General features: G+C 40.6%; 1 protein-coding gene across 1 annotated transcript in view; it reads right to left on the bottom strand.

Annotated features, from left to right (window-relative positions):
• Positions 1–1207: 1207 nt before the first annotated feature.
• The window catches only part of ADAMTS18 (ADAM metallopeptidase with thrombospondin type 1 motif 18), a 172507-nt gene continuing 148170 nt past the window's right edge, over positions 1208–25544 (bottom strand). The window contains exons 17-23 of the mRNA XM_064273760.1: positions 18212–18353; positions 15585–15711; positions 12154–12358; positions 8677–8862; positions 7881–8093; positions 4943–5090; positions 1208–1335 (exon numbers count right to left, since the gene is read on the bottom strand). Of these exons, the coding sequence (XP_064129830.1) occupies positions 1220–1335; positions 4943–5090; positions 7881–8093; positions 8677–8862; positions 12154–12358; positions 15585–15711; positions 18212–18353 (1137 nt within the window). The 3' untranslated portion in view covers positions 1208–1219. The remainder of the gene's footprint in view (positions 1336–4942; positions 5091–7880; positions 8094–8676; positions 8863–12153; positions 12359–15584; positions 15712–18211; positions 18354–25544) is intronic.

The following is a 25544-nucleotide window of genomic DNA, read 5'->3' as shown; positions in this document are numbered from 1 at the left end:
AGAATAATTTAGAACTCATTATTGCCTACCAACTGCTGGCTTTCAAAGACTGAAAATATTATTTGAAAGACTTTTAAATACTTGTATTCATGGATGGGTCTTGGCATATTATGATTTATTAATATTAATGTGGCAGAAGATAGATGAATTTTTTTTATTGCCACTATTTTTTTTTTCTTGTTAATTTTGTTCATGTCAATTGGTAGGAAAAAGCCACAAGTGGTCTTTAATTTTCCAAGTAGTTCTTATAATATGTAGGGAACATTATAAAGGTTGGTCTCTTCTCTTTCAAAACACTGCTATTTAAAATTTAGCTCCTCCTAGGTGTTTACCAGAAAGGAACATCTCATCAATTCTTATTCCCAAACAGCAGACTTTAGGCTCCCATATATATATTCAGCTAGCACCAAAAGTTAAAAGGTTGGTATAATGTGAAGAGTGTCAATATTGGTCTTTCATGAGAGTTTTTTCAGTGTGTGAATTTCAATTAGATGAAGATCTTAAATGGTCCATGTTGCCCTGGGAATACTTTTCAAGTTGTTAATTTTAGTCTTTGAGACTCTCTATGAAAAGAATATACTTACACACGCGCGCGCGCACACACACACACCACACACTAAATAAACATAACATGAAGCTTGCAGTCCAGCAGCAAGCACAATAGTGAGCACCATTTGACTTCTCATACGATTCCTGGTTTGGGGTGTTCAGAGTCATAATCAAACTGTGAACTCCAAGCAACAGTGAGGCAAGGCGTCCCATCCATGTTTGATTGATCCAAGTATCACCAGTCTTTGACCTGAAGGCTTAAAGGGCCTTTTCAAAAGAGCTGTCTTTGCCATTGAACCCTTTGAAGTCCAAAAGGAGATCTGTCGCAAAGTTGACAAGATTTCTCCTTGTCAAAATTAAAATTCAACATATCTCAGTGTGATTCATCACTCCTTTCATGTATCAGTACAAATCATTTTTTTTTCCTTTTGTTTTGTAAGTCAGATTTGTCACTGCTTCCCATCTTCAAGTGCTTCAGAGTACCATGTGCTTTGATGAATTGAATAAGGACGCTGGTGCAACCTGTCTGTCCCTCTGAGCTGGCTCCTCAGATTCTACAGCAGCTCGCAAGTTGTTTGCAGCACTCAGCTTCTGTCTCAGAGTTGGCTGGTGTCTCTGGAGGTTAGAAGGTAAAATCCTGGCCTTACAGTGTTGGGGGAGGGCATCAAGGTCAGCTCTTCCTTGTACAGGACTTGCAGCACTGTTTACCATAAAACTTGTGGTTGCAGACACCATGCTGAGGAACTAGATGACACCAGCTGAAGAAATCTACACAGGATGGATCCTCTGAAATGAGAAAATGCATTTAATACATTGGTCTGGGCTCTCAGCCTTTTTTCTTAAAGCCAATGTCTTGGCAACAAAGACCTTCAGCCCACCTACCATGTGCCTCTGAGTGGTTCTTCCCATTATACATTAGGACTTGATAAGGAATGAAGAGGGAGCAGTGAAGGACACAAAGTAGCTGTTCAATAAATATTTGTTGATTATAGTTATAATAATGATTACTAATAGCTGGCTATTTGAGCTTCTACTACGAGTCAGGTATTTTATTTACATTATTGAGGATGACCTTTGAGTGATCTTGCAGTTCTTTTTCTCACATCCCACGTGCAGACAATGAACAAATCCTGTTGGTTCAATTCCCAAAATATAACCAGCATCCGAGCCCTCCTCACTACCGTGACTGCTCCAATGGAACCACCTCTCATTGGACAGCTGGAATAGCCTCTACCAAGGAGCAGAAAGTCCTTGTTCAACTCTAGACTCCCTATACATCTCTAAGTGTAATTGCCAGCGATGGGCCTGCAAGTCAGATCGTATGCTCCTCTGCTCAGTGTTTTCCATTGGCTTCTATCTCGCTCAGAGTCAAATCTGAAGTCCTTACTTACAAGGCCCCATTCTCCCTTTTAGCTCAACTTCTAACCACTCTCCACCTTGTTCGTTGTACTGTAGCCTCAATGGCCTCCTTGCTATTCCTTGGACAGTTTAGTATATTCCTGCTTCACAGCCTTCACGCTTGTTCTTCCCTCTGCCAGCAACACTCTCCTTCTAGGTATCCAAATGGCTCGCCTTCCTTACATCCTTTAGGTCTGAAGGATTATTAAGTTTATTTTGAGGGTGGGGACTTTGTCTATTTTACTCATTGCTCTATCTACAGTAAGACACTTAGTTTCTGATCCATAGTAAGCACTACATACATAAGTATAAACAGCTAATTACTTTATTTAATTGTCACGCAATCTTTTAAAAGCATTATTTTCCCATTTTATAACTAGCTCAGAAAGATTAAAAAACCTGCCCAGAGCCATACAGCTAGTAAGTGGTGAAATATGGATTCAAATCCATTTTCATGACTTTAGACTCTTGCTCCTTCCGCATTACAATGCTGTTCGTACCCACCCCCTCTCCGCCCCCACATTTGAAGATTGGACTTCCATGAGGAGTAGCTTATTAGTATTGGGTGCTTGGAATTTCCAATTTAATCCTGATTATCTGAAGCCCAGGCAGCTTCCAGACTATATACACAGTTATAATGCAAGTGTGATAGACAAGTTTCCAGTAGTGTCCCTGTTTTCTGAATAGGATTTACACATATAATACATACAATGCCAAATCATAAGGATGGTCCTCCAGGGTGCAGATCCAATCAAGACACTGAGGTAAAGCATCCCGTAGTATAAGATAAATGCTCCTGAAGTGGCTGTCAGCATAGGAGAGGGACTGGGGGACTGCAAATCTGCTTGGCTGTCCTGGAAGATGGGATAGGCCAACCTGGGCAAGAACTGTCTTCTCTAGGGTCTAGTTTGACTATAAGCTCCTTAAGGGGAGGACTGCACCTCTGAAAACCTCACAGAACCTAGCAGAGTATCTGGCCCACAGTGGGGGTCTAGGTGAAGATTCACAGACCAATCTTCTTCCCTATGTCACCATGGGTATGCTCACTGTCCATTAACATTTCCAGAAAATTCACTGCCAGAAAACACACTCAGTGACTCTCACAAATGGCCACTTGGCTAAGTGCTGCAAGGAGGAGGATTGATGGGACTGCAGTCTGGGACTGCCACTCTCCCTACACTTGGGATGGGAATGGGAGAACTAGGAGGACTTCTTAACTGATTGAAATTATAGGCTAAATGTTTGGCCAAGAAGAAACACCTGGGCTGGTATCCTTCATGAGTTGCCTTCCACTCCACTATTCGCTCCTCCAAAAGAGACCTGAAAGACTCACTCAAATCTTCTAAAAAGCCTTCCTTACATCCCCTTGCCCCTGGTCCCAGCAACACAGGTAGGACTGACCACCATTATAACACAGATTACACTCCACTGCTTCTATTTGTTGTTATATCTTCCTGTCCTTTGAGACACTATCTCCTTGTAGTTTGAGAACAAGACTCTGCCTTATTCTTTCATCCCTAGGAGAATGCTAGGGATATATAGTAGATGCTTAGTGAGTTTCTTTTGAATGAAGTAGAGAACCACACTGAACTTTACAAGCCATTTTTCATGTATTCATGCAGTCATGCATTTATTCATTTAGCACATATGGAGCACCTACTGTGTGTCAGGTGTGGTTCTAAGTGTTGAGTGAACAAAGGAAAATAAGACCAATGAGCTCTCTTCCTCACTGACCTTACATGCTTTGTGACACTCCCCACCTCACACTCCTGCCCAGGAGATACTGTGGAGCGATTTTCATGATTGACCATTGTCCTTTGGTCTTTCTGAAAGTGCTAACGGGGCTTGCACTTTGCTGTAGCCTTCTAGACAGTCTTGGATGCTTGGGTTTATCTGTGGCCATCTGACTAAAGGGTGGTAATGATACATCACTGATGGTGAAGAAAGAAAAGAGAGGACCTGGGAGAACATGACCACTTGCTCGAAAATATGTTTCTTCCCCACGAGCCTTCTGCTGAGAAAGGCTGTAGGTTTGCAGAATCCCAGCATTGCCTGGTTTTGAGGAATTGCTATACAACTAGTTTTCCTGTCTCATACAAACCTTGGGAGCACAGAGGAGTGAAAGTTGATGCCCTGAGCCTGGAGCTAAGGCTATAATGAGAAGTAGTGAACAACAATAAGAATTTAGAGATGGGATGTGATGTGGACAGGGGAGAGCAAGTAACAGTCCTGAATGTGATCCACCACCAATGGGCAAAACTGGAGTAAGAAACTGCACAGGTTTGGAAGAGGTGTGATTGGATAAAAAGAAAACCCAGCAGGTACGTGCTGGAAAATAATTGTTAAGCACAAGAAAATCTGATTAGACTGAAAAATATTTTCCAGTGATTATCAGATTACTTTAAAATAAGTCGGGCTAGTAAAGAATGGTACAGTTCAATCAGATAACTGAATTTCCTGTTTTCCAATCAGTACTCACTACACTTCATTTGAACTTCCATTAAAAAAGCATTTAAGGTGTAGTCCTAGGATGATACCTAGTCACTGGGATTGACTGTAGTGTATCTGCCTTAATTAGAATGTGAGCTTTGGTGGGCAATTCCTATGCATTTGCTTTTGCAGTCCCACTGATTATCATAATCCCTGGCACATGGAAGTTACCTGTTTTCATTTGTTTATTAAACTAACCTTTAGTTTAAAAAGGTAGGCTTGCAAGATTGCCATTTCTCATTTCAAACTAAGAATTAATGCCTCAAAAGCCTGATTATAGCATTAAATGTTTCCTGTAGATCAGTGCAGACAAAATGCCTTTGAGCTGAAACTGCTTCAGAAAGTTGTGCCTTGTACACCTCTAGGCAGCACTGTTCAAATAGGCTCTGGTGTGAATGGCGCCCCCCAGAGTTGCACAATGCACAAGCTGCACCACCAAATATGGTGCGTTTTTGACAAACTCTCTGCAGACTAGTAAAATTAACTCGAGCATGGGCTCCTTTACCTCTCTTTTCAGGAGCTGGACAGAAGTTTGTGTTACAGGCTCGCAGCGCCGGAGGCTTCTGATGGAGCAGACAGCTGGAGGAGGGCCGGCCCTGCTGTGTACAGTGTACTGACCGAGTCTGGACCCCTCCTCCACAGGTCACCGTGCACTGCAGGGGAGGGGAGAGAGGACTCAGACATCAGAGAGATGAGACTCCTAAGGATGCCGTTACCAACACGCCTGCGGACAGAACAGGGACTGGCCAGGCCCAGGCAATGTGCTCATGGCCACAGCGTCTATCCTAACACGTGTCACCCGTCTGATCTGATTAAAAGGGTCTTAGGCAAATGCTATAGATCTAGCCCAAGAGTGCGTGTCTCCCAGGCAAGTGGCTCGTGAAAAAGAGAGGTTCCAGAAATACAGGAATTGCCTAAGAATGTAGAAACAAATACAGACACATCTAGGCAATTAATCACAGTAGTTAAAGAATTCCACGCAATCTCTGCAGATGCAATAGGAAGGAAACAGTTCAAAACTAGGACAGAAAGGGAAACGATCACCTGAGACAGCTTTGAAATCCTGTCCTGAGTGCCCAGCTGAGTTCTGGGTTAGCATGGGGGAGAACAGAGCCTCCTGGTGTCAGTGATTCCACTGACCAATTAAAATGAAAAATAAATAGAGGTGGAGCAAGGACTGTCAATTTCCTTAGTTTTTCCAGATACACATATGAAGAGCTAAGAAGAGGATACTTTCATAATATATACATAAAAAAAGAAGGTATTACCACAGGAAAAGATAGCCCTTTAAATTGCTTTTTATTTTGCTTTAACAAATTCACTACATTATCCTTGTTTTTTCCCCTTAGTTTATTGCAACAGGTTAAGTCTTATCTTGCACAAATATCACTATAGGGACTGGTATTTGGGTGGAAAAAATATGTTGGGGTAGAAGGAACATGAGTTGTGGAATTTAGCCCAGCATTCAAACATAGTTGCATGCTTGTCATTGAATCATCTAGACCAGTGGCTGGCCAGCTTCTTCTGTAAAGGGCCAGATGGCAAATATTTTAGGCCATGCGAGCCACACATGGTCTCTGTTGTAAGTACTCAACTCCGCCTTCCAAGTGCGAAAGCAGCTACAGACAATACATAAGCAAATGAGTGTAGCTTGTTCCATAAAACTTTGTTTATGAAAACAGGCAGGGGTGGGAGGAGCAGTTTTGGCCAGCTGGCAATTGTTTGTTAATTCCTGATCTAAACAGTCCTAAGCCAATAAGAATCAATTTCCAAATCTGTTCAATTAGTAAAATAATTAAAAGAAAGAAAGAAATCCAAAGCAATATATATAGCACTTAGAACAGTGCCTAGCCAACTAGAAGGCAACTGATCGTTCTAATTTTCTTTTCTTTCTTCCATGTTTTCATTTCCAAACAAACAAACAAAAAAACTGTTGCTGTCAAGTCGAACCCACCAGCAGCTCCACAAGAGAAAAGCCCTGGCGATCTGCTCCCATAAAGATTAACCCATTGCCATGGTGTCGATTCCGACTCATAGCGACCCTGTAGGACAGAACGGAACTGCCCCAGAGAGTTTCCAAGGAGCAGGTGGTGGATTCAAACTGCAGACATTTTGGTTAGCAGCCAAGCTCTTAACCACTGCGCCACCAGGGCTCCATAAAAATAATATATGTGTACATAACAATGCATATATATAAACATATAAAAACATATACAGACATAGGTTTGTGCTGCCCCCATTCCCCAGCTCCTGGGGTTTAATGGTGAAGTAGGTAGCACCTCTCAAGTCCGTCAGTCCTTTGAACATCTGTTGGTTGGAATGCTTCAAGGACCAACAGATAGCTTTGGATTCCTAAGGATATTATTCTTTTAGGTTTAGCATCACATAACAATTCTAGCCAATAAGAATCAAACTAAAGTGACCAAAGTTTTATCCAAGTCTGCTGAGAAAAAGGGCATCTCTAATATCTGATGCCTGGTGGTATAATGGATAAGAGCTACACCTGCTAACCAAAAGATCAGCAGTTCGAACCCACCAGGCACTCCTTGGATACTCTATGGGGGAGATCTACTCTGTCCTATAGGGTTGCTATAAGTCGGAATCAACTCGACAGCAATGGGTTTGGTTTTTTTTTTTTTTTAATATCTGATGAGCTTAAAAGCTAGTTGTCCTTGGTTGAACTGCTCAACTCTCAGCTTTACTGTCTCATTCACAAAATAGGGACAATCATACCCACAAAGAGGGTTGTTTCAAGGATTCAGTAAGGTAATAAAGAATGCCTGGGAAGTACCATTGCATAACGATGGTCGAACAATGTTAGCTGATACTACATTATTCAGAAATATGATGGAAGCACCAAATGAGTAAAATGACGAGCAGGAAATAGAGACAACTATGGTAGTGGTTTTAGTGGCAGCAGCAACGTCAGCACTATACGACAAACCTGTTGCTTTATATTCGTTATCTCATTTATTCATTAAAAAACCTGCAAGATATTATCATCTCAATTTTCTAGATGTGCAAACTGAGGGTCACAGAGATTTTGTAACCTGCCCAGGGTTACGCATGTGGTGGAGCTGGAGAAAGAACATAAGCCATTGTGCCTCTAGAACTTGAACTCTTTGCCTCTTACGTTTGGATAGGTCTCTAAGAACAACCGTTGCAGTACTGCCTCCTTTTCTGAATCTTAGTCAAATATAGATCTCCTGAATCCACACGTAAGGAGCCCTGGTGGAACAACAGTTAAGTGTTCAGCTGCTAACCAAAAGGTTGGTGGTTCGAACCCAACCAGCAGCTCTGAGAGGGAAAAGACCTGGCGATCTGCTTCTGTAAAGATTACAGCATAGAAAACCCTATGGGGCAGTTCTACTCTGTCACATGCAGTCGCTAGGAGTCAAAAATCAACTTGATGGCACCCAACAACAAAATCCACAGGCACCCACCTGTTGCCATGGTGATGAATACCAGCCAGCTGCCAGATTGTACACTGGGCGGGCTGGACAAGCCCCTCGGTTGCAGGTTTCCTTCAGGTCCAGGTTGGGTTTCTTAATATTGCGGCATCTACGCTCTGGGAAAGTTATCATCTTTCCCTGCAAGACCTTCTCGCTGCACTTCATTTCCCTCTTCCTCACACCTGGACCACAGGTTGTGGAACACTAGGAGCCAAGAAAGAAGGTGTAAGGAGTGCAGAGCTCCATGGTCAAGTCCACTGAGCAAATATGTTCTGACATAAGCTTGTGTCATCCACGTGAAATTCAGGGGTGGATGATGGAAGGTCAACCACACACATGTAGTAAAGAGCTTCAAGCTACAGCAGTCCTTGTGGAAGGTGTGCCGTCTGTCTGGGATAATCTCCCCCATTTCCACCTTCACCTGGTTCCTGTTCATCTTCAGGCTCACACTCCCTAGAAAAGCTTTTTTGGCAAGGATTCCTCCTGAAGTCTGGGTTAGGTGTACCTTGAGGTCTACAGAATTACAGATGTCCATCCTAGCACTTCTATGCCTTACTAGTGTTTCTATACTCTGTGCTTTACGGAGTTTTGTTCCCCCACTGCCCAGGCACAGGTCCAACCAGTGGGATGGGTGCTATATCAAGGTTTGATGACATCAGGAGGGAGGAACACGCAATTAGTAGACAGCTGGTATATGGGTGTTGAATAGAAAGGAGCTTTGGGAATCTGCACGCTGGTGGGTGAGCTGAGCGTTTCAAGAAAACCAGCAGTAAGTCTAAACTCATACCTCACTCCACGAGGAGATGACCCACTGCAGCCGATTGTTTTTGGGGCACCGTCCCAGCACACAGCCCTCCTGTGACTCCGGCTTCGGGATGCTGGCACACAGGCTCTCGGGGAGGTGGTCTGCTGCGGCAGAACTTCTGCACGGGACTTCACGTCTCTTCACCCCTCGCCCACAGGTCTTGGAACACTTGAGAGGACAAAAAATGCCACTTACATGGTAGTCTCAGGTGCTTTTCTTCTGGGTAAATACTGAGAACATATTACTTACTGAAGTGTTTGCAAACATATTTTTCAGCATTTGAACAAAATGCCCAATAAAATCCCTTACAGCCAGAGAGTTCCTCCTGCCAGGGGCCAGGAAATGTCATTACGTGTCTTAAATGCAGGTTAGCCTTCACCTTCAACATTCTAAATGCTGGACTGCCCCTGGTCTGAAGAGTTTTACTGAGAACGGGGCAGAGAGGAGTTCTCTTCACAGCCCACACAGTCACAATCTGGAAAATGGTACATGATCTGGTCATTGATGTTAACTGTGTCTCCCTCCAGCATGAGGCGGAGCTGACGCGGGCACTTGGCTAAAGCGGATGGTTAACTTCTCCGATCAGGAGAATAATGGCAGAAGTACTTGATGTGTATGCATATGGGCAAGGAACCCTGGTGGTGCAGCGCTTAAATGCTTGGCTGCTAACTGAAAGGTCGAAGGTTTGAACCCACCAGCCACTCCGTGGGTGTAAATAAATTTGTACAATGCAAACCTGCATTATGCGCAAGTCACTCTCCCACTCCTACTTTCCCGACTTTCGCAAGAGCTGCAAAATAGATAAGGCAGGAAATAATCTCCTTGCTTTCTGATGAGTCACTAAAAACTTGTCCAAGTTCACTTAGAAGACCTTGGCTTCGGGCCTGGATTCGTCATCCAGGGAGGTGTCCTTTCAGAAGGACTATATGGGATGTGGTCCCTTTTGCCTTTACTACTTGTCAAAGTACAAACAGCTGGGGTACAGTTCCCAAGCCTGTGCAGAGGACCATGTGAATTCTCATTCTTCACATTCTTAAAGGGGATGGAGATAGGAAGATGATGATGACAAGGACAATGATATCATAATTAGCAGGCGACAGCAGCAGGGAGTATTTATTTAATGGCTTGGGTATGATGACGCAGTTTAGCACGTATCCTGGAGCCTATGTCACACAATCCTCTAACAAACCCATGACATAATTTTCTATTATCCCATTTTACAGAAGAGGCAACTGAGAATCAGCAAGCTTAGGTCTCTTGCCCAAGAGCGATCACACGGCTGCTAAGCAGAGATGGGCTTTGAACAATTCTGTCTGATGACAGAGCGTGGATATGACTGACTAAGCACACAGCCACTCGTTCATATTCAAAACTTTCAAAAATGGTTGACTCTTATTCAATAGAATTTTATTTTATATTTGCTTGTTTTCAGAATGGCAAAATTTTTAAATTGCTTTCTAAAGAGTTTCCAGAGACATGGTCAGTAGTGGAATGACAGACTGCAGTAATTAATTATGAAGAACCCTTTTGTATTAGTTATGAACAAGTTCTAAAAAAAACCACATTTGGTTTTAGTAGTCACACAAAAAAAGAAAAGAGAAGGCCAAAAAAAAAAAAAAAGCCTAAAAACGAAAAAGAAATAAACCACACTCTCAAAAAATTTCCTTGTGAAACTTGGGGTAAATTTCATTAACTAAAGCTCTTTCTCATGAGGTCTATTCGAAACTCTGCAGTCCCCCATTTCTCTATATCCACCAGAGGTATGTGGCCAAAATAATCCTTTAAATTCTCCTTTTGTAAATTATAACTCCTAATGACAAAGAAAGAGACCAGACGTAACACTATATACTACTTAGATTTATCCTTTCCTATAAAAAAAAAAAATTTTTTTTTAATAAAGGAATATAGCTGGGCAATGAACAAGGAAGACAGAAGATGAATTGGTGCCCTTGAATTAAGATGTTGGTGAAGGATATTGAATATACCATGAACTGCCAGAAAAATGAACAAATGTGTCTTGGAAGAAGTACAGCCAGAATACTCCTTATAAGCGAGGATGACAAGACTTCATCTCAAATATTTTGGACATGTTATCAGGAGGGGCCAGTCCCTGGAAAGGGACATCATGCTTGGTGAAGTAGAAAAAAAAAAAAAATTTTTTTTTTTTTAAGAGGGTCAGTTGAAAAAAAAAAAAGGAAGACACTCAATGAGATGGATTGACACAGTGGCTGCAATAATGGGCTCAAACAGCAATGACTGTGAGGATGGCACAGAACTGGGCGGTGCTTCCTTCTGTTGTACAGAGTTGCTGTGAGTCAGAACCAACCTGACGGCACCTAACAACAACGTAAATGGATCTATTCTCTTACACTTTAAAGTCCTTCTAAGCTTGCTCAAAGGTATTCTTTCCTACTCCTATCTCCTTATTCCACTAACAGATGTAGTCTACTCTTCCTACCATGTCTTAGTAACAACAACAAATAACCAATCCAAAACCCTTACTCAGACCTCTGCTGGGGACATGATCATGGTTTGCTGAGCTTTCTAGAAACTAACAGCATCCAGGACATGGTTCTCTAAAGGAAGCATGAATATGGTCAGAGGCTGCTGTCTGGCTTCACAGTTCAGGTGATGAAATTCCTGCATTTTCTGGTTCTTTCCTAAGATTAGTTTGCCATCCATGGTCTACCAGAGGCTGAGCTATCATCTGCAGGGGATCCTGTAGAGCAGGGTTTCTCAGCCTCAGGACCACTGATATTTTGGGCTAGATAAATCTTTGTCGTGGGGAGCTGTCCTCTACATTGTAGGATGCTTATCTCCACCCACTAGATGCTAATAGCTACCCTTACTAAGTTGTCATAATCAAAAATGTGTTCAGACATTGCCAAAGGTCCTTTGGGGGACAAAATTATCCTGGCTGAGAACTTCTGCTATAGAGCGAATTTCTGAGTTGTGAACAACAGGTAGTTTATATGCTTCTTCCAACTTTATAATTTTATGCCTTTCAGTGGGAGTTAGTGACAATATCACATTTTATGCCCAACTCCTCTCTGTATTCTTCTAACCCTACCTCTTTCCCATTTAAGGAAGAGTTAAATGTCCTTTATAAAGCTTGTTCTTTGTATTTATTGTCCATTTGCTTTGGAGAATTCAGTAGCCAGTTCTGTCTGCCACACAAACTCTTTTTAGCTGAACTCACTTGTCTAGCCTGGAGGCCCCCACACTCTAACATATGAACCTCTGAGGAGGATTCTAAGCTCTTTGACAGGTCACATAAGAATCACCAGCAACACTAGTTAAAACAAAGATTCTTGGTCACCATCACATTAACTCAGAGTTATTCTTATGAAGGTGTAAACAGTAGAAAGACTTCTCGGGAACAAAGGCACCTTGTAGATTTTTGCCACCTTCTTCTTCCATGGGAAAACAGATAAAGGCCTCCAAGTCTTCCCAAGTTACCTGAGACCAGGGCCCAGGGCTCCATTTTGGAGGGCAGGCCTGGTTGTTGCAGACTTGGACCTGAGTGGGTGTGCTCACTGGGCAGAGAGAGTGCAACACCGCTTCCTCCTTCTGGAAGGGCTTCTTCTGGACACACTGGATCTTCCGGGTCTGCTGGCCCCCCGCACAAGATCTGCTGCACACACTCCATTCACCTGGCATCCAACTTTCAGTGAAAAAAAAAAAAATTACTTTCAATGAAGCTGAGACTTTGGGTAACAACTTCATATGTAGTTACTGTGAAAGATTAACCACTTGATGAAAGCTGTCAATCAACTTTGGAACCAATAAGAGCAATTGGTTCTAATTATTCTTTTGTAGAATTTGAAGCCGATGTGGTCCAGATACAAAGAATCACACTTAATTAACACACAATTGTAGGGCAAAACACATTCCTTCCCCTTGCCTGGGAAGAAATACATGTCATTTTGAATTCTGAGCAATTCATTCATTTATTCAAAGTTATAGGGATCTTAACTATGTTCTAGGGGTTCTCCTAGGCATTATGGATGGAAGGATGAATCAGGCAGCACTCTTTTCATTAAAGAGCCTGTAACACAGTGAAAAAGTGGATATGTGAACAGATAAAATACTTTCTGGTAAGTGCTGCAATAAAATTAATATATCCACTAAATTAATATAAAGAACAATAATAGGACTAATGGAAAAGTGATCAATGAAAAAGGGAGAGGCGAGAAGACAAGAGGAGAGAAGAGGATATTTCTAAGTAAGCAATTACCCTAACTACTTTTCTGGATAGTCTTAAAATTACTGATGGTTAGAGTTATAACCTTGTATTCTTTATTTGAAGATTGCCAGAACATTTTTTTTCCCACAACTATCTGATTCTTGGTGTATATTTGAGTGATGACCAACTGAAACTATTAGTCCTTTTCAACAAATATATTTGATTAATTAAAATTATATGATTTGAAGGCATAGAATAAAGTAGACAAACCAGATATGACTGTTAGACATTTGAGTCATAGCAGCAATGTCTAAAAATGTTCTTGGTTTACAAAAGGTCAAAATATGTTTTTGTTATTCCTTTGCATTTCCGTTGCCTTTCCTAATGTTTCTGTATTTTTTACCTCTGGTTTCCCTCACTGGCCTGATGTGTGCAATTAAAGAACCTTTGGTCTAGAGGATCCAGCACATGAGTTCTAGCATTACAAGAATAATCCATATTATCCTGTTGAGCTAAAGATAATCAAACCAAACCCACTGCCATCGACTCAATTCTGACTCACAGCAACCCTACAGGACAGAGTAGAACTGTCCCATAGGGTTTCCAAGGAGCAGCTGGTAGATTTGAACTGCTGACCTTTTGGTTAGCAGCTGAACTCTTAACCACTATGCCACCAGACCTAAAGATAAAAAAAAGACAAAAAACAAACTCGTTGCCATCGAATGGATTCCAACACATAACGACCCTATAGCTAAAGACAGATGTTAAATAGAAAAGTTCCTCTAATTTGTACAGTGATATGTATCTTACAATAAGATGTAAAGCAAAACATATATATCTGTATCTATCTGTCTATAAATATATATTTTATATAACATTTACATATAATGAAATTATTAGTTTCAATATTTGCCTATAAAAATGGCATTTTTTTAAACCAAATTCAAGTTTCTTGCCTTTACGTGACAACATGATGACTTTGTGAAAGTACTAGAAAGAGCATGACATAACAACTTTTCACGTGACACACCTGGCCTTTCATATTGCAGCCCCAGGCTAACTCTCTTTCTAGCCTCATTCCCCTTACCTTACAGCCAAGACTCTTACACTCTCCTTGGAAGAGTGAAATTCCATAATTTTTCTCCATTAATGTGTTTTGGTATGTAACATTTTGACAGCACATATCACATTGTATCTCAATTATTTACTTCCACATGCATCTCCTCTATGTGGCTGCAGGTTTGCTGACGGCAGGAACTGCATGCTATTCACCCCTGTACCCCAGCTCTCAGCTAAGTGCATATGACATGGTTGTTGCATGAGAAAATGGCAAGGTTACCTCAGATAAATTCCTTTGTCATTATAATTTGAACAGTCTTGGATCCTTCTTTCTAGTATATTCCTAGGGAAGAATAGCCCCTGAAAGGTCCCATTATTCCAACAGAAAATATTGAGATATAAATAATGGGGTGGAGAAGGTAGTAAAGGAGCAGAAGACCCTGCCTATCTCACCACATCTACTCTACAGACTCATAGTAAGAGGCTGCTCTGCTTTAAATAGCCAGAAAATTTGTTGCTACTGCACAAAATATCATTTCTGTATGCAGTCCTCAGGAACGTTTTAGGAAATGGGCATGGCCTAGGCTTTCTGCTGTTTCATGGATACATATCTGGATGGGATCCCTTTCTTTGGTCGGCTGCTGGGATAATGATGTGGAAAGAGGTTCAAAATCAGAAAACATCAGCTTGCCATTTAAGCATAGAAACTATCCCTACACACACAGACACACACACACATACATCCCTTATCTCATAAGGATCAGTAACACTACTCTAGTAATGAGCCACTTGATATTTCTTAGAACCAGGGATACCAGCTGTCTCCTCTTAGTTTTCAGGATATAGCTAGCTCCAGATTCTAAGAACTGAGTTAACTGTTGGGCATTTGGGATTGGTGAACGACAGCTGAAACCCCAAGTGATTAAAACAAATACACTTTTACTTATAAAGAAAAACATACATGTATGTATATATATAAAGGTGGTGCAATATGACATCTCACCACAAACCAAACACTACTCTTTAAGATGAAACATTGGTGAAGACAGCATTGCTTTGGAATAAACTCTGTCAATTCTAGATAAATGTATTTGGCAGAAGATAAACCACATAAGAAGAAGCTTCATTTGGCTGGGAAGATTACTTAAAATTAGTGTTCAAACAATAGTGGGACTAAAATCAGTCCAAAAGTAAACCCACTGAGCTCCCCATAGGGTACCATAATCCAAGAAGAAGCCTCCATTTGGCCTTTATCTCCTTGAGACTTGCTACTGTATAATTTGCATTTTGGGTTTCATGGTCTGTGTGGTATTATGATGTTTAAATTCTTGGATGACTTTCTATAGGATTCTGTACTATTTAAATACTGTTTGATTCAGTTCAAAGAAGAGGGGCCAACATCCAAAGGTAAAAAAAAAAGACACCTTCTTGTCCCGAGATTGGATCTGCATAGCTAAACTGAAGCAAACTTGGGTTTTTCAAGTCATATGTTTTAATTTCAACCATCTTCTTTTTTCCACTACTTCTTATGGGCATGGCATCTACCATTGAGTAGCTTGATCAGAAGAACTGGCAGTGGGTTCTCATACAAATAATAGACATACAAGTACAAATGTGATCAGAAAGACATGTCAAGATAACTTACTAGGCAGGGCAGGAGAAAGTGTTGCACATTTTGGGTTCAGTGGCTGGCTTGGTCCTTGCATTACAGAATGAGGAACTGACTTGAGCATTTTGATCTCTTAAGCAAATGGCCTTTATGCTTATGTAGCCTAATAAGACATGAAAAGTTACAAAGTAAAAATTACAGATAACCAATTTGGTTTGGTTTCCAAGTTTAGCTTGTGATTTACCAAGTTTCTGATATTTTACTTGATATACAGAATCCAGATATTTTGTGAAAACACCTCCTTTTGGCACGATCTGCAACTAATTTAAATTCTTTATTTTCCCTAAGATAACATTTTTCACATTTTAATAGTTTTAATGTGTAGTTCCTTATTTTTCAAGACTGATGTGGATTCTAGAACCACAGAGTTCTAAACACAACCTTTTGAAAACAGAGGCATTGTAAAGGGAAACATCGCACCAAGCCTTTGCTCACACTGCATGCATTCAATGGGAAACGTTCTTCAAAATGGAACCCCTGCTGATATAAATGGGAAAACCATTGGTGGATTATGTGTGGAAACCCTAAGATTCCACTTTGCCATAGTGGAATAAGGGTATGATGCATATGAAAACAAAAAGTTGAACTCACTGAGCTTGTATTTATATCTCTCAGCTCAGTACTCTTGATTTTTTTTCCAGTGGCATTCCTTGTCTTGTTTTCAGTGTTCAATGTTTATGTGTGTGAGAGTAACTGTATTTGTCAGCTACCCAAATACAAACGTTGCTTCCTCTTTGGATTGCGTTTGCTTATATTTACATAGTAATTTTTCTTAGAATAGAATTTGAGGACAATGAAGTCATTCCTGCTGAAAATGATAAGCAGTCAGTACAGATCCTGGTGTTGGAAGCAGATTTGCTTTCAGGAGGCATTTATCAAAACCACATTGGGATTCCCCAGAGTAAACTATTTACTTCTGGAGAACGTATTCATTTGGACTCTTCTTCCCATTAGCCCAGGGCACATCATGGTCTAATAAGAGAGTCATATGAAGGGATTGCTAAATATAGGCAATGGGAGAATCCCATAATGTCCTTCTCCAGCATCCTTCCCTGGGTTGAATTAATTCTCTGTAAATGGAAAATGAATTGAATCTCTCCCCTCCCAAGAGGAGCTCTATTCCTGGCTCCGGTGATCTCCCTGGATACCAGGAAGCTATTAGAAATTCTCCCAGACAACATTTGATATACAAAAAACTGCTCACAGTCTAACACTAAATGAAAAAGAGCAGAGTGGAACAAGACATCTATAGCATGATTTCTGTCTAATAAAAAAAGATGACAAAGTGATACCTGTTGTATGCATCTGAGCATGTCAAACACCCACATGTGTTTATGTGTGCATTGAAAACAGAATAGAATGATGTAGAACAAGGTATTAACATTGGCTATTGCTGATTATAGAATTACAGGGAATTATTTTTATTTTTTATAGCATATTGTCTTTAAAATGTTATTAATAAAATTTTTATAATTATTTAAAATATTTCCTAAACAAAAGTATTTCCTCATAGTTTGTTAATTGGCTTGGTCACATAAAGAAGAGGACTTAATGTACACCAGAATTCTTTGTTTTCTGAGTCTCTACTCCGTTCCTGGTTCCAAGGTGCCCTATTTAGTCAGTGGGATGGACGTAGTAGGGAGATTCACTGTTGCCAAGTACTCTGACTGTAGGAAATGAGAGACCAGCCTTCATGCTTCAGTTTCATGGACCCTTTTGTGGGCTTTCATTCTTCCAGGGGGACAATTGTGACAAAGATGGACTTACACACAAATAAGTGAAATTTTGGCATTTAAACAAAATGCTTTTTCTGCTTGCTGAGTGAATGGTGGTGGTTGTACCTTCCTTGCAAGGACTGTTTCTCAGATTTAATCTACTTCCCTAGTGAGAGAGACTTTGGTCATGGCACCCCTGAGGGGATGAGTGACACGGTGGCCATGTTTCAGGTAGTCATTTTAAGTTTGCCTTGCATGTGTTCTGGGTTGTCTTGACCCCACCGTCTATTATCTCAGTGGGAGGCTTGTAACAACAGAAAAGTCAGGATTCAGAAAAATAAAACATGAACTTAAAATTTAAGCTATCACATATGTATCTCTTATATATAATCTGGATACATAGGTATATCTCATGTGTGTATGTATGTAAGCCAGTTGCCATCAAGTGGACTCCGACCCAGGGTGACGCCATGTGTGTCAGAGTAGAATCGTGCTCCACAGAGTTTCCAATGGCTAATTTTTCAGAAGTAGATCGCCAGGCCTTTCTTCTGGGTAGACTTGAACTGCCAACCCTTTGGTTAGCAATGAGCACATTAACCTTTGCACCACCCAGGGACTTCCGACTGTGTATACACATCCCTTAAACTTTAGATGTGTAACTTTGGAGCCCTGCTTGTGGAAGATTTGAGATTCATGAGACTTAGTTCCTTTCTGTGCAGAAAAATCCTCAGACAGTACAATGATATTTGCATTTTACAGTGAGGGTTCCCATAAAAGACAGTTCTTTTGTTGCTTATTTAAATTTTACAATGTTAAAGTAGCCTGGAGTGAAAGAACATGTTTTAAGAAGAGACAGACTTGGAAGACAGAATTAGCCAAGTCTACTACCTCCACCGCAGGAGACGGAGCAATCTGACTGTACTGTGTTCCAGGCGTAGACGTGTCTTTTTGTGGCTGTCTGAGTTCCATTCATGACCTTCGGAAGTGCATACTTCCAAGCTATCCCTGGATTTTTGCCTTGCATCAGAATCTGGATAGTGTAAGATAAAAATCAGAGATGGAGATGCAGGTCAGACCCTGGAATTCCAGAAATCTCACTGAACATTTCAAAGTTATTTGTATGACATTTTGACCTTAAAGTTGGTTCACTTCATTGTTCCCAAATACGTTATATATTGACTTAAACTTTTCCCATGACACTTTAAAATACATACCTTCATATCTTAGATGAAAAATTGGGAAGCATAACTTGACAGTTGCCTTAAACACACAACCCTCAACTTTAGGTATACCCATTAGCAAAGACAAAAAAACAAAAAAAAATATATCGTATTGTAAGAAGATAGCAAAGAAGGTTATATTGTTGGATATCAACCCTCACATTAAACCTGAAAGCCTAGCATGGTACTAACATGCATTGGTACTCTGCATAGATTCGTTGAAACTCAATCTAAGTAAATACATTTTTATGATATATTCTGGGTCACAAATTTACAATCCTTCTAGAAGCTGGGCACAAGAAAAGCACTCCAAAACCCACAAAATGCCCCACTTGGAGTTGTCTATTTGATCTACAGAATCCAAAAGGGCTTCCAATAGGGTTTCCAAAGAGAATTTGTTAACTGTATCCTAGGATGAAAGCAAGTAAAAAAAAGGGAAATATAATCAGAAGCAGGGATGTTGGGAATATATGAACTGGAGTGGATTTAACCTCAGAAGGGACCAGTCTCAGGATAAATCTGACCCTTTAATGTCTGACCACTAACATAAGAGCAACCACTTACTTGGCATTTCCAAGGACCTAGGTTGGTGCTTTCGACGCATTATCTCAAAAAATCTTACTGTATAAGGTAGCTGTCTGTTTTTTCATTGGAAAACACAGAGAGGAGAGAATTTTTTAACTTGTGCACGGTCACCCAGTTGATTAGGAAATGAGCTTTAAACAGAATTCAGGACCTCTGACAAGAATGTTTCTAAATGCTGTAGTGTATCACATTGTTATTGGTGTGGGCAAACCCCTATTATTTGCCTCCCTTCCTGATCCTCTCCTTTCTTAACTACCCCTCTTTCTTTCCCCCCAAGCTCACAGCATGAATATAAATAGCTAATTCTCTCCCTCTCCATGAGTCTTGTGGAAAATTCATCACCACCAAAACTGGGCATTCATGCCCAAGAAGCAAAGCAGATTTCCAGTTAAAAATAGGAACCCCTGGCTCTATCTCCGTCTGGTGGGATCCCACCTCAATTAAAGTTGGGTGGGTTACAGCTGACCAAGGACCTCCCATTATGCCAGACCACTCCTTAAGATGCTACAAAATGGTTTCCACTTTGCTTTTAGCTTAAATGTCTCCGGGAGCACCACGGTTTACCCTTAAGATTTCATGATGTGGACATTAGTTTGTTATACCAGGAAACAGATATTGGTGCCTCCCAGAAACAACCATAATGTTAATAGATGTGTTTGTGTTCCCTCCACCCTATCTAAAAAAACGAGAAAAGAAAAAAAAAAAAAACGAAAAGAGCAGGTAGTACCATACAAATGCCAATTTCTCATTAGTCAGCAATGAACACCTTCTAAAAATCAAGGTCCTATGGCTCTTTTGGGTAGCGGTGGGGGAGACCCACGTTGAATTCCTGCCAGTGCGCCTCATATACAGACACCACTTATCTGTTAGTGGAGGCTTGCATGATGCTTTGATGCTCAACAGGTTTCAACAGAGCTTCCAGGCTAAGATGAACTAGGAAGAAAGGCCTTGAGATCTACTGCTGAAAATCAGCCACTGAAAACCCCATGGAGGACAATTCTACTCTGACACACACAGGGTCACCATGAGTCAGAACTGACTTGACAGCAACTAGTATTTTCTTTTTTTTGCCATTCAACATATCTCAAATCTGACCACCTCTGACCACTTCTCTACTCCTGCCATCCTGGTCCAAGCTAACATCATCTCTTTTCCGATTTCCATAGCCAAGGTACTGAAAAGGACACTCGAGGGAGGAGGAAAAGTCATATTCTCCAGTGGAGGAGATCAGACAGGTTCCACACATAAAAATAATACAATGGTGGTTACTTACAAGGTCAAAAACAAAGTACCCTAGAATGTGCAAAGGGAAAACAAATCCACTGTGAAACTGGGGAAAAAAGCCTCATGAGCACCTACAGAAGCTCTGTGCTATCATTTAATTAATCAAATATTTGAGTGATGATTTCACTAAAGAAGCCACAAAACAACAAAAGAGAACTTTAAGTTTGCTTTGAGGATTTCTATTCTCTCTAAAGTGACACACCCCAACTCCTCTTCCCCCATAATTTAAATGAAAAATATGTAAAGGTCAGGAACCCAGGTGGCACAGCAGCTAAGAGCTCAGGCTGCTAACCAGAAGGTCGGCAGTTCGAATCCACCAGCTGCTCTTTGGAAACCTATGGGGCAGGTCTACTCTGTCCTGTAGGGTCACTATGACTTGGAATTGACTTGAGGGTACACAACAACAGTAACATGTAAAGATCACAGGAAAATAAAATCCTGGAGCCAAAAGTAAGAATAGCACTAAACAGAATATTTAAGAACAATAATGGAACTAATCCATTTTGTATTATAAAGATAATGAGAAATTGACTTATTCTGGAAAAAGCACGAAGAGAAATAACTTACACAATTTACTGTAAATGTTCACAGGAACATGCAACTTTAATTACTAACTCATAAAATATATGTTTTTGTGTGTGTGTGTGTGTGTTGCTATTGCAGTTTTATAGCCAGTGGCTTCTAGGGCATATTTATGTTTTATTCGTGGAACACATTAATGGATTCAATGACTGCATAAATGAATAAAAACCTCTCAACTTAAAAAAAAATGACTCAAAACTATGTCTGTGTGGCTATAAGTTTGCAAGGAGAGTTGTATGTGTGATCAAATAGGCTGAAAGACAGTATTTGTATTAACCAGCAGAGAGCTGACTTAAGAATTTACTTTAACATCAGTTCATAAAGTCCTCTTAAAGACTGTAAGTTTTTAAATAGGCATCAGGACTGAATGTATAAAAGATGAGTATGTGCTGTGGTGAAGCGCTTGGCTGCTAACCCAAACCATTGGCAGTTTAAACCCACCAGCCACTCCATGGGAGAATGACGTGGCAGTCTGCTTACGTAAAGGTTTACAGCCTTGAAAATCCCATGGGACAGTTCTACTCTGCCCTCCTGGGTCGCTGTGAGTCAGAATTGACTCAACGGCAGTGGGTTTGGTTTTGGTTTGGTATATTTCAATTATATTATTTGCTTCTAGACGATAATTAAGGTATCTTTTGCCTCTTTTTTCATCCTGTATCAAGGAAAAAAAGTGATCAACAACAGAATTCGCAGCAGTGGACTTCTCTTCCTTACTTTTTGGTGCTTGCAAATAGAATCTCTGTGGGTCTTTCCTTTCTCCTTGTTCTCAAAGAGATTCAATTTTGTCAAATAAATCAATCCCACCTACAGGAAAGTTTACATAATTTTTGGGTCCCAGTATAAATGAAAATGCAAGGACCCTTGCTGAAAAAATTAAGAATTTCAAGGTGGTAACAGAAAAGCCTTAAACCAAATGCAGAGACCTTATGAACACAAAGCCCTGTGCAGCTCTGCAGGTCTCTCACCTATGAAGTCAGCCCTGCCCAAACTTAAGGTCTATGTTTGTTTATTTGGACGAATTTTAAGACATGGTTTAAAAAATTTTTAATTCCAAATAACCCTGTGGTCTAACAATGGCTTCTTCCTCTCTTCCTGTCTGAAGACTAGAGCCCCCAATATGGTGGTCTTCTTCACACCTGAATATCTCAGTGTAACCTTGACCATCACCTTAACCACCCATAATCTCTGCCACCTGAAGTCAGAAGCAGGAGGCCCTTGGGGAAATGTTCGTACAACCATTTCGCTAAGATACTCACTGCCCCATGAGTATTGGAAAACACATTTGGGATAATGCGTAATTTGCAAGTGATAATTCCCATCAGTCATATCTCTTTTAAAACAATTTCAGGGACTTTGACAAGCATAGTAAACTGCTTTTTCAGCACTAGTGAAGAACACAAACTCTCCCAGGCCACAAGAATGCCACAACTCCCTCACATAATTACAAAACATCACAATAAAGCTGTTTCTGAACCACCGCATGCTGCATGTCAGACTGTATAGCTGAGCTGTTAAACGCACAAATTTGGATAAGACCGCCAGTGATTCAGTCTACTTAACTGGACTTGCTCCAGAGAATTTTCCAGCCAACTGGCACTGGTCTCTAATTTACAGCTGGCAAGCAACCTCCTTAAATGCTTCCAGGTCCTCGGTAGAGCTGTTTAATGTCTACCTTTAACACACTAACCACCTGACTTCAGATGCAACACTCAGCAGCTCTGACCGCAGGGTGCAGAGTTATAAAATTTACAGCTTCTTAAGGTTGAAAACCACAGACTGGGCTGGAATCTACCAACTGCCTTCAGAAGGAGGGGGAATAAGGCCTCTGCTCAGGGCATGCAAAGTTAAAACTAAGAACAAATTGAATACCCTTGGGTCAACAGTGTTCTATCTTTTGCTCCCACTTTTTATTTTTTAAGGTTAAAGCTATAAATTCCCTCAACCAGCCTTGAGCTTACTTTATTATTTAAGGCTTTTTTTTTTTCTTTCTTTTAAAGAACGTATCCTAATTTTCCCATGGAAACCAAAGAGTTAGGGATAGGTTTTAAAGACTGACTTTTTATTTAATGCATGCTAGGAAACTGGTTTCTTGTCCTCAATAATATATTTGATGGCTTTAAAAATAATAATAGCAACACTTACTGATGACTTATTGTTTGCCAGGCAGAGCATTTTATATGCATCTCATTAAAATTCGATAATAACATTATAAAGCCTTTACAGTGTTATTAACATGCCAATACTATAGATGAGTAAACGCACAAGGTCACACAGCTAGTAGGTGGAAGGTCTGGGTCCCCAGACTCTGGCATAGTCTGATGCTAAAACCTGAGCTCTCAACCTCTTGCAATACTTCTTTCAATTTCTGAAACAAAATGTCCAGGATTCTAATTTGACAGTTTAAAAATTGTATTGACTGCTGAAGAGATCTTATCACTGGGACTCAATAGCTTGCGACAACATTTACTTATCACGTGCACGAGAAATGTGATAATATTACAATGCAATAACATTGCTACCAGGTTTAAATCTGAACATTTTATTTCCGACATGCTAGTATCTGACTGAAGCATCTATGATTTTTAACCCCCTCAATCTATTTTCCCCTGTGTTTGTTTAAATGTTTCATTTGACCATGGTCTTAACAACTGAAATATACTACATTTTATAGATTGGTTCTTCCCAATAAATCATAAATTGCTTGATACATTATCCATCAACCAACGCTTCAGAAAGGGGCGATTTTGTGGTGCAGATTCATATTGTTGGAAGTTCATGTCATTTTTGGCAGTCCTTGTGTTGTTAACATTCAGCCAGTATTCTCTGCCTTCTTGTTTGCTTCACAGCTTGAAGAACATGACCAGGTATTGTTGCTGCTATTATGTGTGAGTGAGTTGGATTTGACAAGAGACAGTAACCCAAACACCCTCAGCAGGGATTTGGAAACGCATCTGTAAGTCAGCTTCAAAGGTGTGGGCTGACACATTCGACCTCGACTACAGGTCTAATTCAACTCATCAACATTCCTCAGAGTTTAGAGAAGAGAAATATACAGTGTTCTCTGACCTGTCACCAAAGTATTTGCCACGAATGAAGGGGAAGCCCCCTCTTCAAAAAGCACATGGCAAGCTCTAGACAAATGACATGCATTGCCAAAGTACCTCCGAATTGTGCTCTGAGTCTGATTTTTCTACCATCTGTTCTGAATTAATCCTACATCCCTCTTTTGCCCCTTTTGTGTGTTGTGTGCTCACTTGGTTCATGCTACTTGGCGAATCTCCTTTCCCTTACACTGACTTTGTCCTGAAGCACATCTTTACTCATTCCACCCCTTTCTCTCGGGCGAGAGGGGTTGGGGGGCGGACTCAGCCAGCAGGGTCAAAGGAAAGAATGAGACAAGAAGGTAATACTTTGTCAGCAATGCTCACACCCTGTCATCTCGTTGATCAATATACCCATCCACCTGGTCCCCCACCACCCCACCATCTCCTTTTGCCAGTGAGTGGAGGAAGTTGTTTATTATAGTAATTTTCTTTAGATGTCTTTTCCTGCCTTGCAACTGGCCCGTGGTTAACCTATTTCTCACTCACTATCTGTTTCGAGATTCTCCCTCAGTACACCATTAAATGGGAACAGGCTTCCAAAGAGTTAAACATCCCCTTTTGCCACTTAACAGAAGAAAAAACTTAACATAAATAGCTTTTTTATTTTAAAGACTTAAAAAAAAAAAAAAAAAGGACTGCTGTAAAAACACAGGGGATCGGATTTCAGGCATAGAGGAGCAATCTGTGTTATCATGCCATCCTCAATCACTGTGTTTATCAGGCAGCGATGGAGTTACTTTATAATGAAACACTCAGGATGAATTTCCTCACCTCTGCTCCAACTGCAGAGATGTTTGATAGAGAATATGACCCATTCATTGTTGTGTGGAGGGGTGTGTTTACGAGTGTGAGAGACAGAGAAACAGAGAGACAGAACGAGATACAGACAGACAGTGACAGAAACAGAGACACACACAGATAGAGACAAAGACAGAGAGAGACAGAGGCAGACAGAAACAGAGAGACTGAGAGATACAGAGGGAGAGATCAAGAAATTTCATCTTAAATCACTTCTAAAGAATGTGTTACCTCTAAGTGGATACTTAAGCTAATCATGAGAAAAAAAAAGAATCTTTGTATTTTTAAACTTTATTGCCATAATCTCCTAAAATTATATATTATACAGGCCTTTTCCACAGTGCTTAAACAAAGAACAAGGTCAGTGACCCTAAATTACCTACACCTAAACCTCAAAAGGAAACCCTGGTGGTGTAGTGGTTAAGAGCCACAACTGCTAACCAAAAGGTCGGCGGTTTGAATCCACCAGGCACTCCTTGGGCAGTTCTACTCTGTCCTATAGGGTCGCTGTGAGTTGAAATCAACTCGACGGCAGCGGGTTTTTTTTTTTTTTTTTGGTAAACCTCAAAATGAAAAAGCGTTAAGTTTTCAGTCCTACTCGAAAAGCCGAGCATAGGTCTCCTTCAGATGAAATGAATGCTTTCCACC

Source organism: Loxodonta africana, chromosome 21 (assembly GCF_030014295.1).
Source record: "Loxodonta africana isolate mLoxAfr1 chromosome 21, mLoxAfr1.hap2, whole genome shotgun sequence".
Lineage (NCBI taxonomy): Eukaryota > Metazoa > Chordata > Mammalia > Proboscidea > Elephantidae > Loxodonta > Loxodonta africana.
Note: the sequence above shows the minus strand (reverse complement) of the source record. Positions and strands in the feature narration are given on the sequence as shown.